Source organism: Tilletiopsis washingtonensis (assembly GCF_003144115.1).
Source record: "Tilletiopsis washingtonensis strain MCA 4186 unplaced genomic scaffold FA09scaffold_6, whole genome shotgun sequence".
NCBI lineage: Eukaryota > Fungi > Basidiomycota > Exobasidiomycetes > Entylomatales > Tilletiopsis > Tilletiopsis washingtonensis.
This window is the reverse complement of record NW_020312003.1, coordinates 309514-326431: the sequence shown is the minus strand read 5'-3', so window position 1 is coordinate 326431 and position 16918 is coordinate 309514. Positions and strand designations below refer to the sequence as shown.

Genomic DNA, 16918 nt, shown 5'->3' with positions numbered 1-16918 from the left:
CAGCAGCGCGTGAGGTCACGTGGCGCGCGGCGCCGGCGCGCCGCTCAGGGTCAGCCGGCGGCCGGCGCTGAAGCGCAGCTCTCCCCGCAACCACATCAGCAAATGACACCTGCGCCGGACAGGCAGCCTCGCGGCGCCGACGCTCTCCAGCCCTCATCGTGTGGCGCCTGAGCGGCTCAGGAGCCAGTTGCGATGGCGGCTGAGCAGGGCGCAAGCGTGCCGACGGACGATGCTCCCGCCTCGGGTCCGGCGGCGTCGAGCGGCCCACGGCCCTTCTTCCGTGTGCGGCTGATGAACATCGACCACGTCCTGGTGCATCCCGGCCCGCACGACCGAGCACAGTCGGCCTTCAACCCGCCAGGCGTGCCGCTGCGGCGCGTGCCCGTCGTGCGCATCTTTGGCGCCACGCCGCAGGGGCAGCGCGTCTGCCTGCATGTGCACGGCGTCTTCCCGTACTGCTATGTCCAGTACCACGGCTCGCTGCATCCCGATGAGGGTGAGCAGCTGCAGCGGCTGAGCACTCATCGCAGCGTGCTCATATACCTGCCACAGTCTTGGCGCACATTGCCCGGCTCGGCCGTGCGCTCAACGCCAGCCTGGCCGCGTCCCTGCGGCGCGACCTGTCCAACCCGCTCACTGCCACCTCGTACATCGCCGCAATCCACCTGGTGCAAGGCGTACCGTTCTATGGGTACCACGTCGGCGCGCGCTACTTCCTCAAGATCAGCTTCGTCGACCCGTCGCACAACTTCCGCCTTGCCACGATCCTCCAGAGTGGGCGGATGCTCGGCACCGTCTTCCAGCCCTTCGAGTGCCACATCCGATACCAGCTTCAGTTCATGCTCGACCACAACGTCTACGGCTGCGACTACGTCGACCTCGAGCGCGCCTTCTTCCGCTCGCCCTTTCCAGGTGCGTGGCACTCTGCTGGCGATCCGGGTCCTGCTGCTGCTGATACCCACATGCCTTCGCCAGATACCCCTGATACGCCTGGGGCTGCCGACGGCATCTGGCATGCCGGAAGCATCCCAAGTCAGTTCGTTCAGCGCCCGAGCCCTGCCCGCGCATCGTTCTGCACCCTCGAGGTCGACGCGCCCGCGGCTGCGATCCTCAACCGGCGCCTTCTTCGACCACGCAACATCCACTGCTCGATACCCGAGCCAGCGCCGTCTACGAGCGAGAATGCACAGCGGCTCGTGCCGTCCCTCACAGAGCTGTGGGAGGAGGAGCGGCAGCGGCGGACCCGTGCAGGCCTTCCTCCCAGCATCCCGGTGCCCGACACTGCAGGCGAGGCGCGCCGCTATGGGCCAGGCGGTGCGCCGCCATGGATGGCAGAGGAGCGTCTGCGTGCTGCGCTTCGAGAGCGGTGCGACGAAGACGAGCGCTACCGCCTCGAGCACAAGTACGATGCGCGGAGCTACGAGGGCGGCAACGCCAACGACCGCTTCATCGTGAGCGCTTTTGAGAGCGTAGAGCTCTTCCACGACGCCGCTGCGCCACAGGGCGCTTCAGACCCCCAGACGCAGGCACAGACGCAGCACATGTCTGCTTCGCAGCACGCCGCAGCCAGCATCTACGATCTCGAGCACGCCCTGACGCAGCACCGAGCGCGGACGCACTCCGGCGACAATTCGCAGAGCGCCGTCTCCGGCAGTCCAGCCTCTCCGCGGCTTCCTGGCAGCGCACCGGCGTCGCAGCACCTGCCCAGCGCCAGTCCGCTCTCAGATGCAGAGGACCGCACGCTGGCGGCCGACGCCGACTTCTTCGCCTCACAGGCCTTCCAGGACGCGATGCGCGACTTTGAGCTCGAGGGACAGCGCGAAGACGAGGCAGATGATGGCAGCGATCCGGGCGATGATCCAGCGCTCGATAATGCCTTCGATGCGGCAGCGCCACTGACGCCGCGTGCCTCACGGACCGTCGATGCTCTCAAGCAGTCGACGCCCCGGCAGGCGTCACGCTTCGCTCCACCAGGCACGCCGCAGCACACGCCTACGAGCGCGCAGTCCACGCCGCGTCGGGGACCTCCGAGCGCACAGTCGACTCCGAGGGGCAAAGAGCCCATGATGCGAGTAGCGCTGTCCACGCCGCGCAAGCGACACATCTCAGATGTCTTCATGGCTGCTTCACGCGAGGAGCACCCGCGCACTCCCACTCGCCAGCAGCGCACCGACGACGAGACGCCACCTCGCTCTGTTGCACGTAGCGCCGCGCGCGAGGCTGCACTTTCTGCTGCAGAGTCACCAGGCAGTGGAGCCGAGAAGCTGCGCGAGCTGCTCGATGGCTCTGGTGCCGACTGGCGAGTCCTGCCGGATAGCCAGGTGGCGGGCGCTGCTGCTCCGTCTCAGAGCGCAACGCGCCTGAACGCGAGCAAGATCACAGCCGCAGACATGGTCGAGCACACAGCTCGGCCGGCCACGCTGGGCACGACGCAACGAGTGCGCTTCGGGGCAGCGACGGCAGAAGCATCGACAGTGCTACCGTCGGAGAGCGACAGCGGCCCATCACGATCGAATCAGAGCGGCTCTACCCTGCCAGGCACTCCCCGCTCGGACGGTAGCGTCCGGCAGTGGCAGTACGCGCAGCCTGCTCCAAGCACCGCCGAGGTGCTCAACTCGTTCGGCTTCTTCGGCCTGCCGAACGTGGAGCACCAGGATCCGTTCTACTCCGATCCAGCAGACGTGCCCAAGGGCGCCCGGGAATACGCAGGCCGTAGCTTCCGCTTCGTGAGCAAGACGCTGCGCTTCCTCCCGGCTTTCAAGCCTGGCAACCCCGATGCAGAAGGCGCCAATAAGGCTCCACAGAGGCCTGCTGGCGTGAAAGCCTGGACGGCGTCAGTGCCTCCGCCGACGCGCAAGTCGGTGCAGAAGTGGGCTCACAGGAATCGAGGCGCGCCAGGAGGTGAGGCCAGGCAAGTCACACACGCTCGAGTGCTTTGCTGACGCCTACCTCTGCCAGAGAAACGCGCGCAGGCCAAGGTGCCGAGCACGAAGCCAATGCCGACAGCTGCAAAGGCCACGCAGGCTGCCGACGCGGAGTTCAAGCTCAGTCAGCGCCAGCCGACGGTGCTCGTCGAGAAGGAGAAGCAGCACATCACGGTCTTTGCGCTGGAGCTGCTTGGTGAGAGAGTCGATGCGTGCGGCTGAGCGCTCGCTCGGCGCTGACCCGAGTCTTCACAGTCTGCACACGGGGCGATCTGATGCCAGATCCTGCCAAGGATGCGATCTCAGCCATTGCGTTCAGCTTCCAAAATGAAGACGACGGACTGGAGGACACCGGCTCGCGTCCGGGCCTTCGCACGGGTCTCTTGCTTCTGGACAAGCACGGCACGCTGCCGGATCCTGCTCGCCTTGGCATCGCCGGCCTGGACGTCGAGGTGCTGTCGACCGAGCTGGAGCTCTTCAACGCGCTGGTGGACCTCGTGCGCACGCTCGATCCCGAGATCCTCGTCGGCTGGGAGATCCACAACAGCTCGTGGGGCTACGTGGTGGACCGCGCGATGAAGGAGCTCAGTGAGTCCAGATCGCCGCCAGGCTCTGCGCACTGCTGACCTGAGCGCAGACTTCGACATCATTCCCGAGCTCGGGCGCGTCAATTCGGGCTCGACCGGAGGCAAGGGCGACAAGTGGGGCTACACGCAAACGTCCGGCATCAAAGTGACCGGCCGGCACATGCTCAACATCTGGCGCCTGATGCGCGGCGAGCTCACGCTCAATCAGTACTCCTTCGACAACGTCGTGTTCCACCTGCTGCGCCGCCGCACGCCTCGCTTTGCGCACGCGGTCATCACGCAGTGGTACAGCTCGGGCGTGCCCGCACTGATGAAGCGGGCGCTGGCGTACTGGGTCGACCGCACGGAGATCGACCTCGAGGTCATCGAGACGTCGGAGGTCGTATTCCGCACGGCCGAGTTCGCGCGCATCTACGGCGTCGACTTCTTCTCCGTCATCAGCCGCGGCAGCCAGTTCAAGGTCGAGTCGGTCATGTTCCGCATCGCCAAGCCCGAGAGCTTCATCCTGCTGTCGCCGAACCAGCAGCAGGTCGGCGAGCAGAACGCCGCCGAGGCGCTGCCGCTGGTCATGGAGCCGCAGAGTGCCTTCTACAAGGGCCCGCTGCTGGTGCTCGACTTCACCTCGCTGTACCCGTCGCTGATGATCGCGTACAACCTGTGCTACTCGACGTGCCTCGGGCGCGTGTCCAAGTTCAGAGACTCGTGGAAGCTTGGCTTTACCGACTACGTGCCGCCTCGCGGGCTGCTCTCGCTGCTCGAGAAGGACTGCTTCGGTGAGTTAAAGCGGGGTGGCATCCGCAGACGTAGGCTGAGTCGTGCGTGCAGTCTCGCCCAATGGCATGCTCTTCGCCAAGCCGCACATCCGGCGAAGCCTGCTCGCCAAGATGCTCGGCGAGATTCTCGAGACGCGCGTCATGGTCAAGGGCTCGGTGAAGGGCATGAAGGGCGAGAAGGCCTTCAAGCGCCTGCAGAATGCGCGCCAGCTCTCGCTCAAGCTGCTCGCCAACGTCACGTACGGCTATACCAGCGCGACCTTCTCGGGACGGATGCCGTGCGTCGAGGTGGCCGACGCGATCGTGCAGTACGGGCGTGAGACGCTCGAGCGCGCCATCTCGCTCATCCACGCCACGACGGAGTGGGGCGCGACGGTCGTCTACGGCGACACTGACAGCCTCTTCATCTATCTGCCTGGCCGGACGAAGGAGGACGCGTTCCGCATCGGCCAGGCCATGGCCGACGCCGTGACGGCCGACAACCCGGCGCCTGTCAAGCTCAAGTTCGAGAAGGTGCGTCACGAGCCCGTCTGCACATTGACCGACGTCTGACGCAGCACGCAGGTGTACCTGCCGAGTCTGCTGATGGCGAAGAAGCGCTACGTGGGCTTCATGTACGAGACCGAGGACCAGACGGAGCCCGCGTTTAACGCCAAGGGCATCGAGACGGTGCGGCGCGACGGCTTCCCGGCGCAGCAGCGCATGGTCGAAGCATGCATCCGCATCCTCTTCCGCACGCAGGATCTCTCGCTCGTCAAGTCGTACTGCCAGCGCCAGTGGCGCAAGATCTTCGAGGGCCGCGTGCCGTTCTCCGACTTCATCATCGCCAAGGAGGTGCGCCTCGGCTCGTACAGGTGAGAGCGGCTGCCGCAGGCTATCCGCTGTGCCGCTGACCAGTCCGTCTCAGTGAGAACGGCGTGCCACCGCCCGGAGCAGCGATCGCAACGCGCCGCCTGCTGCTCGACCGGCGTAACGAGCCGCAGCACGCCGAGCGCGTGCCGTACATCATCAGCCAGGGCATGCCGCGGGCGAAGCTCAACGACCAGGCAGTGACGCCGGAGCAGATGCTCGAGAACTCGTGAGTGCGCCGTGGCGGGCCGGAGGCTGGCGGCGTCTGACGTGCCCTATGCAGTGCTCTGCGCATCAACGCCCGCTACTACATCGAGCGCGGCCTCATTCCGCCGCTGTCGCGCATCTTCAACCTCATGGGCACGGACGTCAACGACTGGTACCGCGACATGCCGCGGGCCGTCACGTCGGCGTGGGGCGGACGCTTCGCCGCCGACGACGTGGCCGAGACGCGAGCGGCCGCCTCGACGCGGCTCACGCTGGCCGACCACTATCGCAGCGAGCACTGCCTGGTGTGCGGACGACGAACGGAGCTCGGTGAGTGTCTGTGATCGCTCCCTGCTATGCAGCTGCTGAGACGCCGTGCTGCCCAGACATCTGCCCCGACTGCCGGCAGGACCTGCCGACGACGACGGGCATCGTCGCCTCGCGCCTGCACGGCCTCGAGCAGCGCAGCGAGGCCATGGCGCGCATCTGTGCCTCGTGCTCGAGCCTCGAGTCCGTCGAGGATCCGCCGTGCGTGAGCATCGACTGCCCCGTGCTGTACGAGAAGACGCGCGTGGCGCGCGAGTCGGCCACCGCGCGCAAGATTCTCCACCATGTCGTCGTTGCCATCGAGCCCGACGAGGCGGTGCCGCCGAGCGAGGGCCGCCTGTGGGGCGCACTCGAGCAGCCATAGCCGCGAGTGCCCTGGCACCTGAATAAGAATGCAATCAACGTGCGGTGTTCCAGACGCTGGCCGAGAGCGAGGGACATGCAGCAGATCGTCTGGCATTCGAGGTCCGCCCGCGACACGGTCGTGTGACCATGGCCGGCGGCGGCCTGGGAAGAAAGAAGCGTCACTCTTGGCGCTCGCCCAGGGAGCGGGTGAAGCAGGGTTCGCCGGCCCGCTCCGCCGTCGGCATCGGTGGCAGCTCCTGCGCTTCTTTGCACCGTCGTTCCTGCGGCTCTGCACCGCCTCTGCGACGCTGCAACGTGCGGCGAAGGTGTGTTGCGCAGTCCGCCCTGCACGCTGCCACGGCGCACCTGAGCGGCTGTTGCTGCACCTGCCTCTCTCATCCTGCACTGGGCTGGAGCTCGCCTCAGCCACCAGCAGATGCAAAGCTGACCCGCTTCGGCTCGCGAGCTCGTTGCGCAGCACATGATGACCGCTGCGGTTGCGGCCTGCGGGTGCGGATGCTGGCCGCTGCCGGGGCCGAAGCGCAGCACGAGCGCAGGGCGTGGAGCTTCGCAGACGCGAGAGAGCCCGCCGCGGCTGCCAGATGCGCGCACGATCGCCTGCCGATGACGTCGCGGCCGGCATGCTGCACGCGCGCACACGCCACCTCGCGAAATTCCAGCTGAGCAAGCGCGGGCAGCGAAGGCGAGCGTGCGCTCGAGCTCCATGCAGGTCCACCCGCCGGCGGGCCAAGGTTGTGTGATGCGCTGCCCGCTGAGCTCGGGAGCGGCGGAGCAGCCGCACGCCGCCGTCTGACGCCGTGGCTGCCAGGCGGACCCTGAGGGCCCGCCTCGCGGTGCGTGCGGCGCAGCCTGGGCCCATGCGTGGGGGCGTCATGGGGCTGCGCTGGCCGCTGACGCCTGGCTGCGCGGCGCGCCGTCTCCACACCGCGACAGATGCGGCCGGGGTCCTGGCGCTGCGTATAAGAGCCGCTGGGCCCGGCCCGCCGCTGCTCGCCGCCCACATCTTCCCACTCGAACACCTGCAGCTGAACACCCACACCCCGCGTTTGCATACCCTCTCCGCCACCGCATACCCACCTCTCCAACCCTCGCCTCCCACCCCCTGCCGCGCCACCGATGTCGACGAGCGACCGCACCCCGCTGCTGCCCTCGAGCCAGAAGGACGTCAAGCGCTCGGAGGAGCGCCTGCAGAACTACGGCTCGCGCGCCGAGCAGACGGCCCAGTCTGTGCAGGCGCACGCCAAGCGTGCGCTGCGCAACCCCGAGGTGCGTGCTGCTCTGCCGAGCTTCTCCCGCCCCTTGCTGACCCGCTGCCACCAACAGCGCGCGCTCAACGAGGCTACGCCGTCGCACGGCACGCAGAAGGCCGTCACGCGCGCGCTTGCCGCCCTCAAGGCCGGCAAGCTGCCGAGCAACGAGCAGCTCGTTCACTGGGCCGAGCTCGCGCGCAACAGCAGCTTCCTGCAGGAGGGCCCCTTTGAGCGCACGGGCGCGCTGAGCGAGGTGAGTGGCCCGCGTGCGCGCTGAGCCTCCGCACTGAGCACGTTGCTGACCCTCTCGCTCCTGCAGGATGGCTCGCGCGTCGTGCAGGATGTCAAGTCCGTCATCGACGAGCTCATCTCGCTCGCTGAGGAGAAGAACGAGGGCGACCTGATCCAGAACTTCATCTTCAGCATCACGTCCATCGTCGACCAGGCCGACTCGGTCAACGTGCCAGACGTCAAGAACAAGGCGCTGCGCGCCGCGACCAAGATCTCGCCCGACACCAAGGTCGACGTCTCCGGCGAGCTGCCGTCGCAGAAGCAGGTGCAGGCCGATGCCGAGAAGGCTGCACAGGCCGTGCAGACGCTCGTGCGCACCGTCGTCACCGACTCGTCCTTCCGCGGCCTGCTGAGCGAGATCATCAACGCCGCGCGCGACATCTTTGCCGACGCCGCCAGCGAGGTCGCCGAGGGCGCCTCCAGCGCCGCCGACGCCGCGCGCCCCTCCGAGGACGAGCGCAGCTCGCTCGACTACGAGAAGGTCGGCAAGGAGGGCAAGGCCAAGGCCAAGGCCCTCGAGCGCGACTACAAGACGGGCCGCCTGCAGACCGAGGTGCGCGAGAGCGCCTACGCCGCCAAGGACTGGATCGACGAGCGCCTGCCGACCGACGCTCGCGACGCGCTCTCGGAGCGCCTCACGTCCATCATCAAGAAGGCGCAGTCGAAGCCCGAGTACAGTGAGTGACGTCTGATCCACGTGCTGCAAAGAGCGCGTACTGATGCATTTCGCGCGCAGAGGATGCCGTCAACGGTCTCTCGTCGCTCTTCAAGCGCTACCGCACCATCGCCACGCGCGCGGCCAAGAAGGCCGCCGACCAGGCCAAGCAGGCCGGCAAGGAGGTCGTTGAGAAGACGAAGCAGGAGGCCCAGAAGGTCGCCGACGAGGCCAGCGACGAGGCCTCGTCGGGCGACGTCGACCTCTCCGGCGTCGCCGACAACGGCAAGGAGCTGCTGGAGCGCTTCGCCAACGGCAAGAGCCTCGACGACGTCATCTCGACGTTCCAGACGGTGCTCGCCGATGTAGAGAACGACGAGCGCCTCTCGTCGTACGTCGATGACTGGGGCTCGTTCGTCAACCGCCTGCTCGAGCAGGAGAACTACGTCGGCTCGAAGAAGGCCGGCCGTCGCTTCGACGAGCTCATCGACCGCGGCGAGGAGCTCGCCAAGGACGACAAGTGGAAGAACGATGCGCAGGCGCTCGCCAGCGAGCTGCGCGCCTTCGGCGAGGCGCTCGCCAACGACGAGGGCACGACGTCGCTGCTCGAGGCGCTCGAGGACCTGAGCGACGACGTCAAGACGCTCGGCGAGTCTGCGTTCAACATCTTCAAGGCCGAGGCGTCGCACCTGCAGCAGGACCTGCTCAACGTCATCCTGCCGCGCCTGCTCTCGGCCATCAAGGAGATCGAGCTGCCGCGCGCCGAGTACAAGAGCGAGGACTTCGACTTTGTCCTCGACGGCGTCAAGATTGCCGGCCTCAGCGGCTCGCTCGTGCCCGACTCGATCCGCCTGAGCAACTTCAACGAGTTCGTCTTTGAGCAGGGCTACGCCGCCTTTGCCACCAACGCGCGCTCCAACGTCAAGGTCTCCGTCACGGGCCTCAACGTCGCCATCAACGACGCCGCGTACTACGTGCAGAAGCGCACCGGCTGGAAGCACGACGACTGGGGCCTGCTCGACATCGAGGGCAAGGACTTTGACTGCGAGATCGAGCTGGCGACGCCCAAGGAGGGCGACCGCAACAACCTCTTCCGCGTCGTCTCCGTCGAGACGGACACGAGCGCGTTCAAGATCTCGGTCAAGAACACGCACCGCCCGATCAGCAACTTCTTCATCCTGCCCTTCATCCGCGCCTTCATGAAGACGAAGCTCTCGGAGATCCTCAACGAGGCCATCGAGAACCAGCTCAATCAGCTCGACACGGACCTCGCCTTTGCGCACGCGCGCAGCGCCGCCGTCGGCCGCTACGCCGCCACGGCCGGCGGCGCGCCGTCGATCCTCGGCTACTTCAAGGCCCTCGTCGGCAACGTCACGGGCAGCGGCGCCTCGTTCGGCGCCGGCAAGGTCGGCGCCACCAAGGGCATCACGCGCCGCGGCACGCACGGCGAGAGCCTGCTGTGCATCGGCGTCGAGAAGCACATCCTGCCCGGCCGCGGCGGCCCCGAGGGCTGGTACGAGGACCGCCAGGCCGAGCTCAAGGCGGCCGCCGACAAGGTGCAGACCAAGAGCAAGGCGCAGATGCGCGCCCTCTCGCGCGAGGCCAAGCGTGCCGAGCGCGAGGAGCGTGCCAAGTCGGGCTGGAAGTCTGACGCCTTCGAGTGAGTGTCACCGTGTCGTGACAGCCTCCGGCTCATCTGCTGACCGCTGCTCCTCTCCACCCAGCCTCGGCTCCAACTAAGCCGACACCCTCCGTCCCTTTCCAAGGCTCCGCTCCGCTCCGCCTAATGACACCACCCATGTATGCATACTGCTCGCTGGCCCGCCATGACATTCCCATTCCGTCGTCCTTGCCGCGTGAGAGGGAGCAAGCTGTGTGCTGATGTGAGAGAGTCGTGCCCACGCACGGGCTCGTGCCGGGCGGGCTGTGGCTTGGGATCGCCGTCGGCGCTGGCCGAGGCGTTGGCCCGACGCCAGCGAAGCATCGCTCGCGTTCTTTCCCACCGTGGGCCTGGCTTCTGGCGCTGCACGTCACAAGCAGCACCTATTTCTGGCGCCGCCGCCACATCGCCGAGGAGCGAGTTGAGCTTGCTTGCGAAGCGCATCTCGTGTTCCGTCGATGGCGTGCAGCATCATGCAGCCAGATCGCGAGCGCCGGCGTGCAGGAAGGAGCCCGTGCTGTACCCGCTCGCCTCCTGTCCGCCGCGCTCTCTCACGGGCGACGGCGGAGCGCTGTTTGGAGGGACCCCGCATCCGAGCGTGATTCAGGCTCCTTCCCGCCATGCGCATGACGGCACTCGGGTACCCAGCAGGTGGGACGGGCGCTCGCCGAGGAAGCCGAACCGGAAGCGGCCGCGCGGACAGCAGTAAGAGTGCGGCCTCCGCCGGCGCTGCGGGACGTCATGACGCGCACGATGTGGCTGCGCCGCAGCGTGACCCGCTGATGCTGCAAGCTGGGTAATCCCAGCCCGCCCTGGGCCGAGCGAGATGCTGTGATGGATGCGCACAGCATCACCGTGGGTCTGCGCCCTTTCAGCGAGAGGCCTCGCCGCTGCGGTTGAGCCGCCGCCTCCGTGCTCTCTCCACGTCGTTGGTGCGCCTCACAGCCACCGGCGCCGAGCGCACATGACGGCACTGTACCTTGGTCAGCGCCGAGCCCTGCCGAGAGCACCGTGCGCCGGCGGCTGATTGCTCCCGCAGCAGCATCAGGCGCGACCGCGCGAGGAGGGCAAGGCGCTGAGGCCGGGAGTGCCGGGTGCGGATGCCGATGCGCTGCTGTGGCTTGCGCCGACGTGCGGCCGCGGCTGCGCGTTGCTGGCACGCCTCGGCCATCACATGCCAGCTCGTCCCTTCTGCCAGCCCATCGCTGCTGCACGCTGCACGCTGACGCTGTGCTGCGCTGTTCAAGGTGCTTGCTGGCCCTCCGAAGAGCTGCGGAGTGCGGCGTGGAATGCGGCGGAAGCGGCATGCGGCGGCGTGCAGCAGCTTGCAGCGGCGTCGGGCGTGTGGGGTTGGCGACGTGGCCGACTCAGCGCTGCGCAGCTTTGCCGAGCGCTCGGCATCACTTGCGGAGAGGGCAGCGCTCGCTTCGGCTGCCGCGGCTGCGCCATGCCCCGGAGGTGCTGCGAAGGGCCCGAGCCGGCGCGGCGGGCACTGGGCGCTGTGCCTGCCTCGGCGGCGAGGCAGCGCGTGCCTCGGCGGGCGGCGTGAGAAGAGAGTGGCTCTTGGGCAACGGAGGCTTGCACAGCCTCGGCGCGGCAGCGCCGCTGGCAGGGCCCAGATGCGGCAGGGCCATGCAGGGCCAGGCAGCTGCGCAGTGATCGTGCGCCGATGACGCGCCGATGACGTAGTGCTGCCCCGTGCATGTTGTCCCTGGCGCACGGGCGTGCACGGGCGTTGCGTATGGCACGGCATGGCACGCGCTCGCTGCGCTGCGCGCTCGAGACTGGACCTGCCTCGTGTCTATAAGAAGCAGGCCCTCGTCGCCCTGCTTCCTCTCTCACCACCAACCACTCTTCAACCTCTTCACCCAACCAACTTCACTACTTCACCATGCAGACTGTCAAGGTGCGCCCTCTCGAGCCACTCACTGTTTTTCGTTGCTCACCTCTCTCTCTTGCAGGACGCCGCCAACTACGTGTCGGAGACCATCCAGGGTGGTGGCGCGACCGCCTCCAAGGAGGCCAACAAGGAGGTCGCCAAGGACTCCAACGCCTCGGTCGGCACGCGCCTGTCGGCTGCCAAGGACGCCGTTTCGGACAAGATGGACGAGCAGAAGCACGAGTCCAAGGCTGAGATCAACGAGCAGAAGGTGAGCAGCGCTGCGACTTCGCGACACCTGGACTTGCCGCTGATGCATCGCTCCTTCTTCAGCTCAAGAACTAAGCCGCTCGATACCTCGTCGTGACGGCCTCCCCGCCTGATCGCACCACGTACCCCGCGTTCCGCTAGTCAATTCCACCTATGACCAGAACCTTGCTTGAGAGTTGTGAACATGTCAGCTTGTCGTTGCGACGAGTTCGAGCGGCTAGCCCCCCTCTCTTGCAAGGCAAGGGAGGGGTCGGACGGCGTGAGGACGAGCAGTGCGCTGGCCTGCTGGCGCGCTGCTCGTCCTCGCACGTTCCTCGCCGCTGCGCCTCCGTGCGCACAGGCCGGACACGCCGGACGTGTGTGCGCCCACCCTCTGAAGTGGCAAGCGCGTTTACCCACTCGCAGCAGCCGCCGCTCGACGACCCTCTTCCCGGCGGAGAAGCGCAGACGGAGCCATTTGCTGCGCCCTGTTGCTTGCGCTCGCTGTACGGCCACTACTCTAGCGACTTGACCGACAGCCTCGCACAGCACACGCAGCCACACCAGCATACATGCCAGGCGCCGCTCGTCGTCATCCTCGACATCGTCGCCACCTCGGCGCTGCGCGCTTCTCACTGCTGCGCCGCACGACCCTCCTCGGCGCCATCTGGTAGCTGCGCGCAGCACGGGCCCGCCACCTGGCATCGCGCGCACGGACAGCGCGCGGCAGCGAGCGTCCGCTGGCAGGGTCTGCCTCGCGACGCCACCCGGCAACGGCCGGCGCCGCCAAGGTTGGCCCTCGGCTGTTGGCCCTCGGCTGCGCTGCGTGCGGCTGCAAGCTCTGCCGGCGGACAGACGTGCAGCATCGGCACCTGGCAGCATCTGCCCCTGCAGGCCCCAACGCCAGCCATCGCGCGCGACGTGGCCCGTGTCGCCCTTGCGGCGCATGGACGCGAGGCGACATCATCAGCCCCGGCGACGCCGCCTCCACAGCGCAGCAGCGCGGCGCGCAAGATCTCCGCTTCGCATCCGCCGGCGACCGGCGCGCATGCATGCCGACCACCGCTCCGGCCGGCGCTCCGACTCACCGGCAAGGGCAAAGATCAGCGCCCAGCGATCATCAGCCCGCAGCTGCTCCACTCTCCGTCCGCTCGGCGACGTCCTCAAGTGGAGCGGCGCAGCACGAGATGGATGTCGGCATCGTTCACCGGGCCATGCAGCGCACGCGCAGCTGCGCATGACGAGGTCGGCGGGAGGCTTCACGCGCGCAAAGGGCCGTGTCCGGGGAAAGAAGGAGAAGCACAGAGAGAGCCAGAGGAAGGTGAGGCGGTGAGAGTGCAGAGCGAGGGAGAACGAGACGGGTCTGGCGGAGAAGCGGCGGCGCGCGCTCGACACGTGACGGCGCACGGCCCGCGCGCCTTCGCCGCTGCCGCCTCCGCTTCTATCCCTCGTCATCGCTCAGCCGCTGCTGGCAGCCATGCAAGGCTGCGCATGGATTGCGCATCGATGCGTGGCAGCCGGACAAGGAGAATGCTCCGGGTAGCCGGCTCCACCGCCTTGGACGAGTCCCAGCCGCCACCCTCGACCCTAGCGGTGCGCCTCAGCGGCGCGCTGGTCCTCGGTGCAGCACAAGCCGCAACGCTCTCTCTTCGGAATTGCCTCTGCGCACTCGCGGGCTGCCGCAGTACGGCATCGGCTGCGGCATGCTCGAGAGTAGGGCGGCGCCGGGCGGGCGCTCGTGCTGCAGAGGCAACGAGACGCTGTGGGTAGAGCGGCGGCAGCGCTCGGTGAGTAGCCCGCGCTCGGGCTCGCATTTCGCAGCACGGCGAGGCAGGCAGGGTCCCACGAAAGTCGTAATTACAAGGAACAGTCACATCATGCAGCGAGAGAGTGAAGCGAGAACCAGAGGCCGCGGGCGAGACAGAGAGGGGTCAGATACTCTGGGCACACGGGCTGCCGAGAGCGGGCGCGACGCGAGGATGGGCCTGAATGGCACGGAGCTGAGAGCGGCATCGTCACTTGTCGCCGCCGCCGACCTGGAACACGCCCTTGACGGGCAGGTTCGAGAGCTCGAGGGCGCCGAGGCCCGAGTTCCAGATCTTGGCGCGTGCGTTGCCCTCGATGCCCGTGAGGGCGCCGCCGGTGAGGATCTTCCACGTGTACTGGCGGAACTCCTGGCTGCGGCCCTCGAGAATCGTGATGGGCACGTCCACGAGCTCCGAGCGCAGCAGCTTCGTCTTCTGCTCCGGATCCTTGGGGTCGAGGTACGTCTCGGCCACCGTCCAGTTGTGCGGGCGCACGCGGCCAAAGGCGCCCTTGGGCAGCGGGCTCGGCAGCGGCGGCACGGGCTCGGGCCGGTCGTGCGGCTGCGAGCCGTGCTTGTGCTCCGATGTGCCGTAGCCGCCGTAGCCGCGGCAGTGCGGCCGGTACATGCCGTCGTTGATGGCGTCCGCCGGCGGGCACTCGTCCTCCGACGCGACGCTCATGCTCGGTGGGTTGCCGTCGAAGACGAGAATGTCAGGCCACAGGTGCGTGATCTGCACGTCGAGGCTGGCCAGCTGCCCCGGCAGGTTCATGATGCCCATCACCGTGCCCGAGCACACGAGCTTCTCCGTCTCGAACGGGTGCGGCGTGATCTTGAGGTCGTTGATGGTGACATTCTTGATGAGATCGGTGACCTTGGAGCCCGGGAAGCTGATCGGCAGGTCGACGAGGCGCAGCGCGCTGTCGAGCCACTCGGGCAGCGCCGAGCCGCCGCCCGGCAGCGGGTTCGTCTCGTTGGCGACGGGCGGCAGCGGGTTGCCGCCGCGCACCATGACCGTGTTGGGCTTGCCGCTGAGGAAGCGCGACAGGAAGCCCGAGAGCGCGCGCTGCGACGGCGTGTCGGCATTGTGCGCCTCCTCCTGTCCGGCGGCAAAGATGTGCTGGCCCGCGCGGCTCTGCGTTGATGCGCTCTTGCCGCCGCCAAGACCATCCTTGGGCGGCACGACGTGGCCCTCGAGGATGAGCGATACGTTCTTCTCGCCAGTGAGGCGGAACGGCTCCGTGGCCAGCACCGCGAGCAGGCTGACGTCCGTCTTGTTGTTGCGCGGCTTGCCCTCCTCCGGGTCGGTCGGCAGGAAGGCGCCGAACGGCAGGCTGTAGCGCACGTCGCCATGCAGCATGCGGCCGAGCGGGTTCTTTGCCTCTGCGTATGCCTTGATGCCGAGAGCGCGCGACGCCATCGCCACGGCCGCGTCCTGCACGGCCTTGGCGCCAATCTCGAAGAACTCGTAGCGCTTCAAATCGAGCAGCTCAGAGGTGCTGTTGCCGTGCGTGACATCAGGAACTGAGGGAGAGGTCAGCCGGGCACCCGTGATCGTGTCCCGCGCGACTCACCCTTCTGGCTGATGCGCTTCCGGATGTTGTTCTCGCCGATGTTAATCCAGCCGGGCAGGTCCCAGCGGCCGCCCTTCGGCTCGCCCTTGTCCATCTCCTTCTTGCCGAGGCCGCGCACGCGCAGCGAGTCGACCTTGATGTCGAGCACGCCCTTGCCCTCCTTGATGGCCGCCTGCGCGACCTGCATGAGCAGCGGCGCGGGCGACACGGGCTTGAAGAGCAGCGTGAGGTTGAGCGGCCGCAGCTCGCGGTGCGCGCGGTACGTGCCGTGGTCCTTCGAGGGAGCGAGGCTGGCATGCGCGCGCGGACGAAGCGGCGGCAGTGGCACGATCAGCGGCTGCACGTGGAACGAGAGCAGGTCCTGCGGCGGGCGGTCCGGGTTGTTCTGCTTCGGCGGAGCGAGCAGATCGGCGCTGAGCTCCTTGGTGTCGTTCAGCAGGCCCAGCGGCTTCTCCTCGAGGTCGACGCTCCAGTCCGGCTCCGCGATGCGCAACTCGCCGAGCTCGACGCGCACGCCACCCAGCTTGCCCACGGCCCACTCGACGACGGCGCGCTCCCGCTTCTGCCAGAAGCCCATTTGCTGCGGCGAGCCGAGCCACAGGTCCAGCGCGCGGTCCGGGTCGATGCCGAGCCGGCCGTCGACGCGAACAAGGATGCCCTCGTCGGAGATGTTGAGCAGAGAGATGGCGTCTGGGCCGCGCAGCAGCAGCGATTCGTCGAGGATCAACGCCTGCGCGTCCGGCTGCGGCGCCTTAAGCGTGACGGTGAAGAGGTGCGCCACGGCGACGCTAAGCAGCACGAGGACGAGGACGATGAGCGCAAGCAGCGCATAGATGATGCGCATCAGGATCGGGTGCTGCGCCCGGAAGCCCGAGGCGCCGACGGTGGAGCGGCGCCGCGTCGAGGCGGCGGCACCAGTGTCCCTGCGCTTGCCGCGCCGCGTGCTCTTCTTGCCATGCAGCAGCGAGTCGATGCGGGCGCGCGTGCGGGAGAGGAAGGAGCCATTGCCGCTGGACGAGCCGCCGAGCAGCGCATCGGTCTCGCGGGCACCGTCGTCGCGGCCGCCCGCCGAAGGGCCGGCGAGGCCGCGCTCGAGCTCCTCGTCATCGACATCCGGGTTCAGGCCGTCGGCCTCGGCGTCAGAGTCGTACATGGGCTTGCGCCCGTGACGCAGCTTGGGCGGTGCGGCTGCTGCGGGCGCGGCGGCCGGAGCAGGCGCCTCGGCCGGCGGTGCCGGGGCCGGGCGCGTCTCGTCGGCGGCAGTCGGCGCCATGCTGGCACGCGGTGGAGCGAGGCGTTCGCGCGCGCGCGGCTCTAGGGGTGCAGACGGTGCAGTGCCGGTGCGAGTGGATGGAGTGTGAGGCTGCGACGCGGAGAGAGGGGCTTCGCAGGATCAGTCGTCGTCGTCGTCGAGCACGACGCTCGCGCCTCGCTGCTCGCGTGCCAAAGGGGCAGGCCCGCTCCAGCGCTCGATGCGGGGCTCATGCGGCTGAGTCGCCGCGAGGCAGCGCCGCCTCGCGAGT

At 67.9% G+C, this 16918-nt stretch overlaps 6 protein-coding genes across 6 annotated transcripts; 4 read left to right on the top strand and 2 right to left on the bottom strand.

The window, feature by feature from the left end:
• The first annotated feature begins 93 nt into the window (after positions 1–93).
• FA09DRAFT_328763 (hypothetical protein) lies at positions 94–6112 on the top strand. The gene is made up of 11 exons (XM_025741902.1): positions 94–496; positions 553–912; positions 976–2901; positions 2959–3120; positions 3180–3512; positions 3562–4284; positions 4337–4797; positions 4849–5138; positions 5192–5362; positions 5417–5670; positions 5727–6112. Exons 1-11 carry the CDS (start codon positions 193–195, stop codon positions 6029–6031), a joined length of 5289 nt encoding a protein of 1762 aa, XP_025599640.1. The 5' UTR covers positions 94–192; the 3' UTR covers positions 6032–6112.
• Positions 6113–6940: 828 nt separating this feature from the next.
• Positions 6941–10078, top strand: FA09DRAFT_306124 (hypothetical protein). The gene is made up of 5 exons (XM_025740524.1): positions 6941–7299; positions 7357–7536; positions 7603–8251; positions 8311–9889; positions 9954–10078. The coding sequence occupies exons 1-5, from the start codon at positions 7150–7152 to the stop codon at positions 9967–9969; spliced, it is 2574 nt and encodes an 857-aa protein (XP_025599639.1). The 5' UTR covers positions 6941–7149; the 3' UTR covers positions 9970–10078.
• On the top strand, positions 9718–10679 carry FA09DRAFT_228478 (hypothetical protein). Its single transcript, XM_025739575.1, has 2 exons — positions 9718–9889; positions 9954–10679. Exon 2 carries the CDS (start codon positions 10032–10034, stop codon positions 10596–10598), a length of 567 nt encoding a protein of 188 aa, XP_025599638.1. The 5' UTR covers positions 9718–9889; positions 9954–10031; the 3' UTR covers positions 10599–10679.
• FA09DRAFT_355952 (hypothetical protein) lies at positions 10548–12135 on the bottom strand. The gene has a single exon (XM_025744852.1). It carries the CDS (start codon positions 11640–11642, stop codon positions 10761–10763), a length of 882 nt encoding a protein of 293 aa, XP_025599636.1. The 5' UTR covers positions 11643–12135; the 3' UTR covers positions 10548–10760.
• On the top strand, positions 11781–12113 carry FA09DRAFT_337497 (glucose-repressible protein; the record flags this gene model as incomplete). Its single annotated transcript, XM_025744001.1, has 3 exons — positions 11781–11795; positions 11851–12039; positions 12102–12113. The coding sequence occupies 3 exons, from the start codon at positions 11781–11783 to the stop codon at positions 12111–12113; spliced, it is 216 nt and encodes a 71-aa protein (XP_025599637.1).
• A 1897-nt stretch (positions 12136–14032) lies between the features above and the next one.
• Positions 14033–16677, bottom strand: FA09DRAFT_316634 (hypothetical protein; the record flags this gene model as incomplete). Its single annotated transcript, XM_025740850.1, has 3 exons — positions 15862–16677; positions 15396–15813; positions 14033–15345 (listed from the first exon to the last, which is right to left on the bottom strand). The coding sequence occupies exons 1-3, from the start codon at positions 16666–16668 to the stop codon at positions 14033–14035; spliced, it is 2538 nt and encodes an 845-aa protein (XP_025599635.1). The 5' UTR covers positions 16669–16677.
• Between the last annotated feature and the right edge of the window lie 241 nt (positions 16678–16918).

What these genes read in the sequence shown, in the direction of transcription:
- FA09DRAFT_328763 (XM_025741902.1), top strand. Translation starts at nt 193, where the DNA reads ATGGCGGCTGAGCAGGGCGCAAGCGTGCCGACGGACGATGCTCCCGCC. An exon ending in GAATCGAGGCGCGCCAGGAG is followed by an intron (nt 2,902 to 2,958) that starts GTGAGGCCAGGC and finishes TACCTCTGCCAG; the next exon opens with AGAAACGCGCGCAGGCCAAG. An exon ending in GCTCGAGAAGGACTGCTTCG is followed by an intron (nt 4,285 to 4,336) that starts GTGAGTTAAAGC and finishes TCGTGCGTGCAG; the next exon opens with TCTCGCCCAATGGCATGCTC.
- FA09DRAFT_306124 (XM_025740524.1), top strand. Translation starts at nt 7,150, where the DNA reads ATGTCGACGAGCGACCGCACCCCGCTGCTGCCCTCGAGCCAGAAGGAC. An exon ending in GTGCGCTGCGCAACCCCGAG is followed by an intron (nt 7,300 to 7,356) that starts GTGCGTGCTGCT and finishes TGCCACCAACAG; the next exon opens with CGCGCGCTCAACGAGGCTAC. An exon ending in GCACGGGCGCGCTGAGCGAG is followed by an intron (nt 7,537 to 7,602) that starts GTGAGTGGCCCG and finishes TCGCTCCTGCAG; the next exon opens with GATGGCTCGCGCGTCGTGCA.
- FA09DRAFT_228478 (XM_025739575.1), top strand. Translation starts at nt 10,032, where the DNA reads ATGCATACTGCTCGCTGGCCCGCCATGACATTCCCATTCCGTCGTCCT.
- FA09DRAFT_355952 (XM_025744852.1), bottom strand. Translation starts at nt 11,642, where the DNA reads ATGCCGTGCCATACGCAACGCCCGTGCACGCCCGTGCGCCAGGGACAA.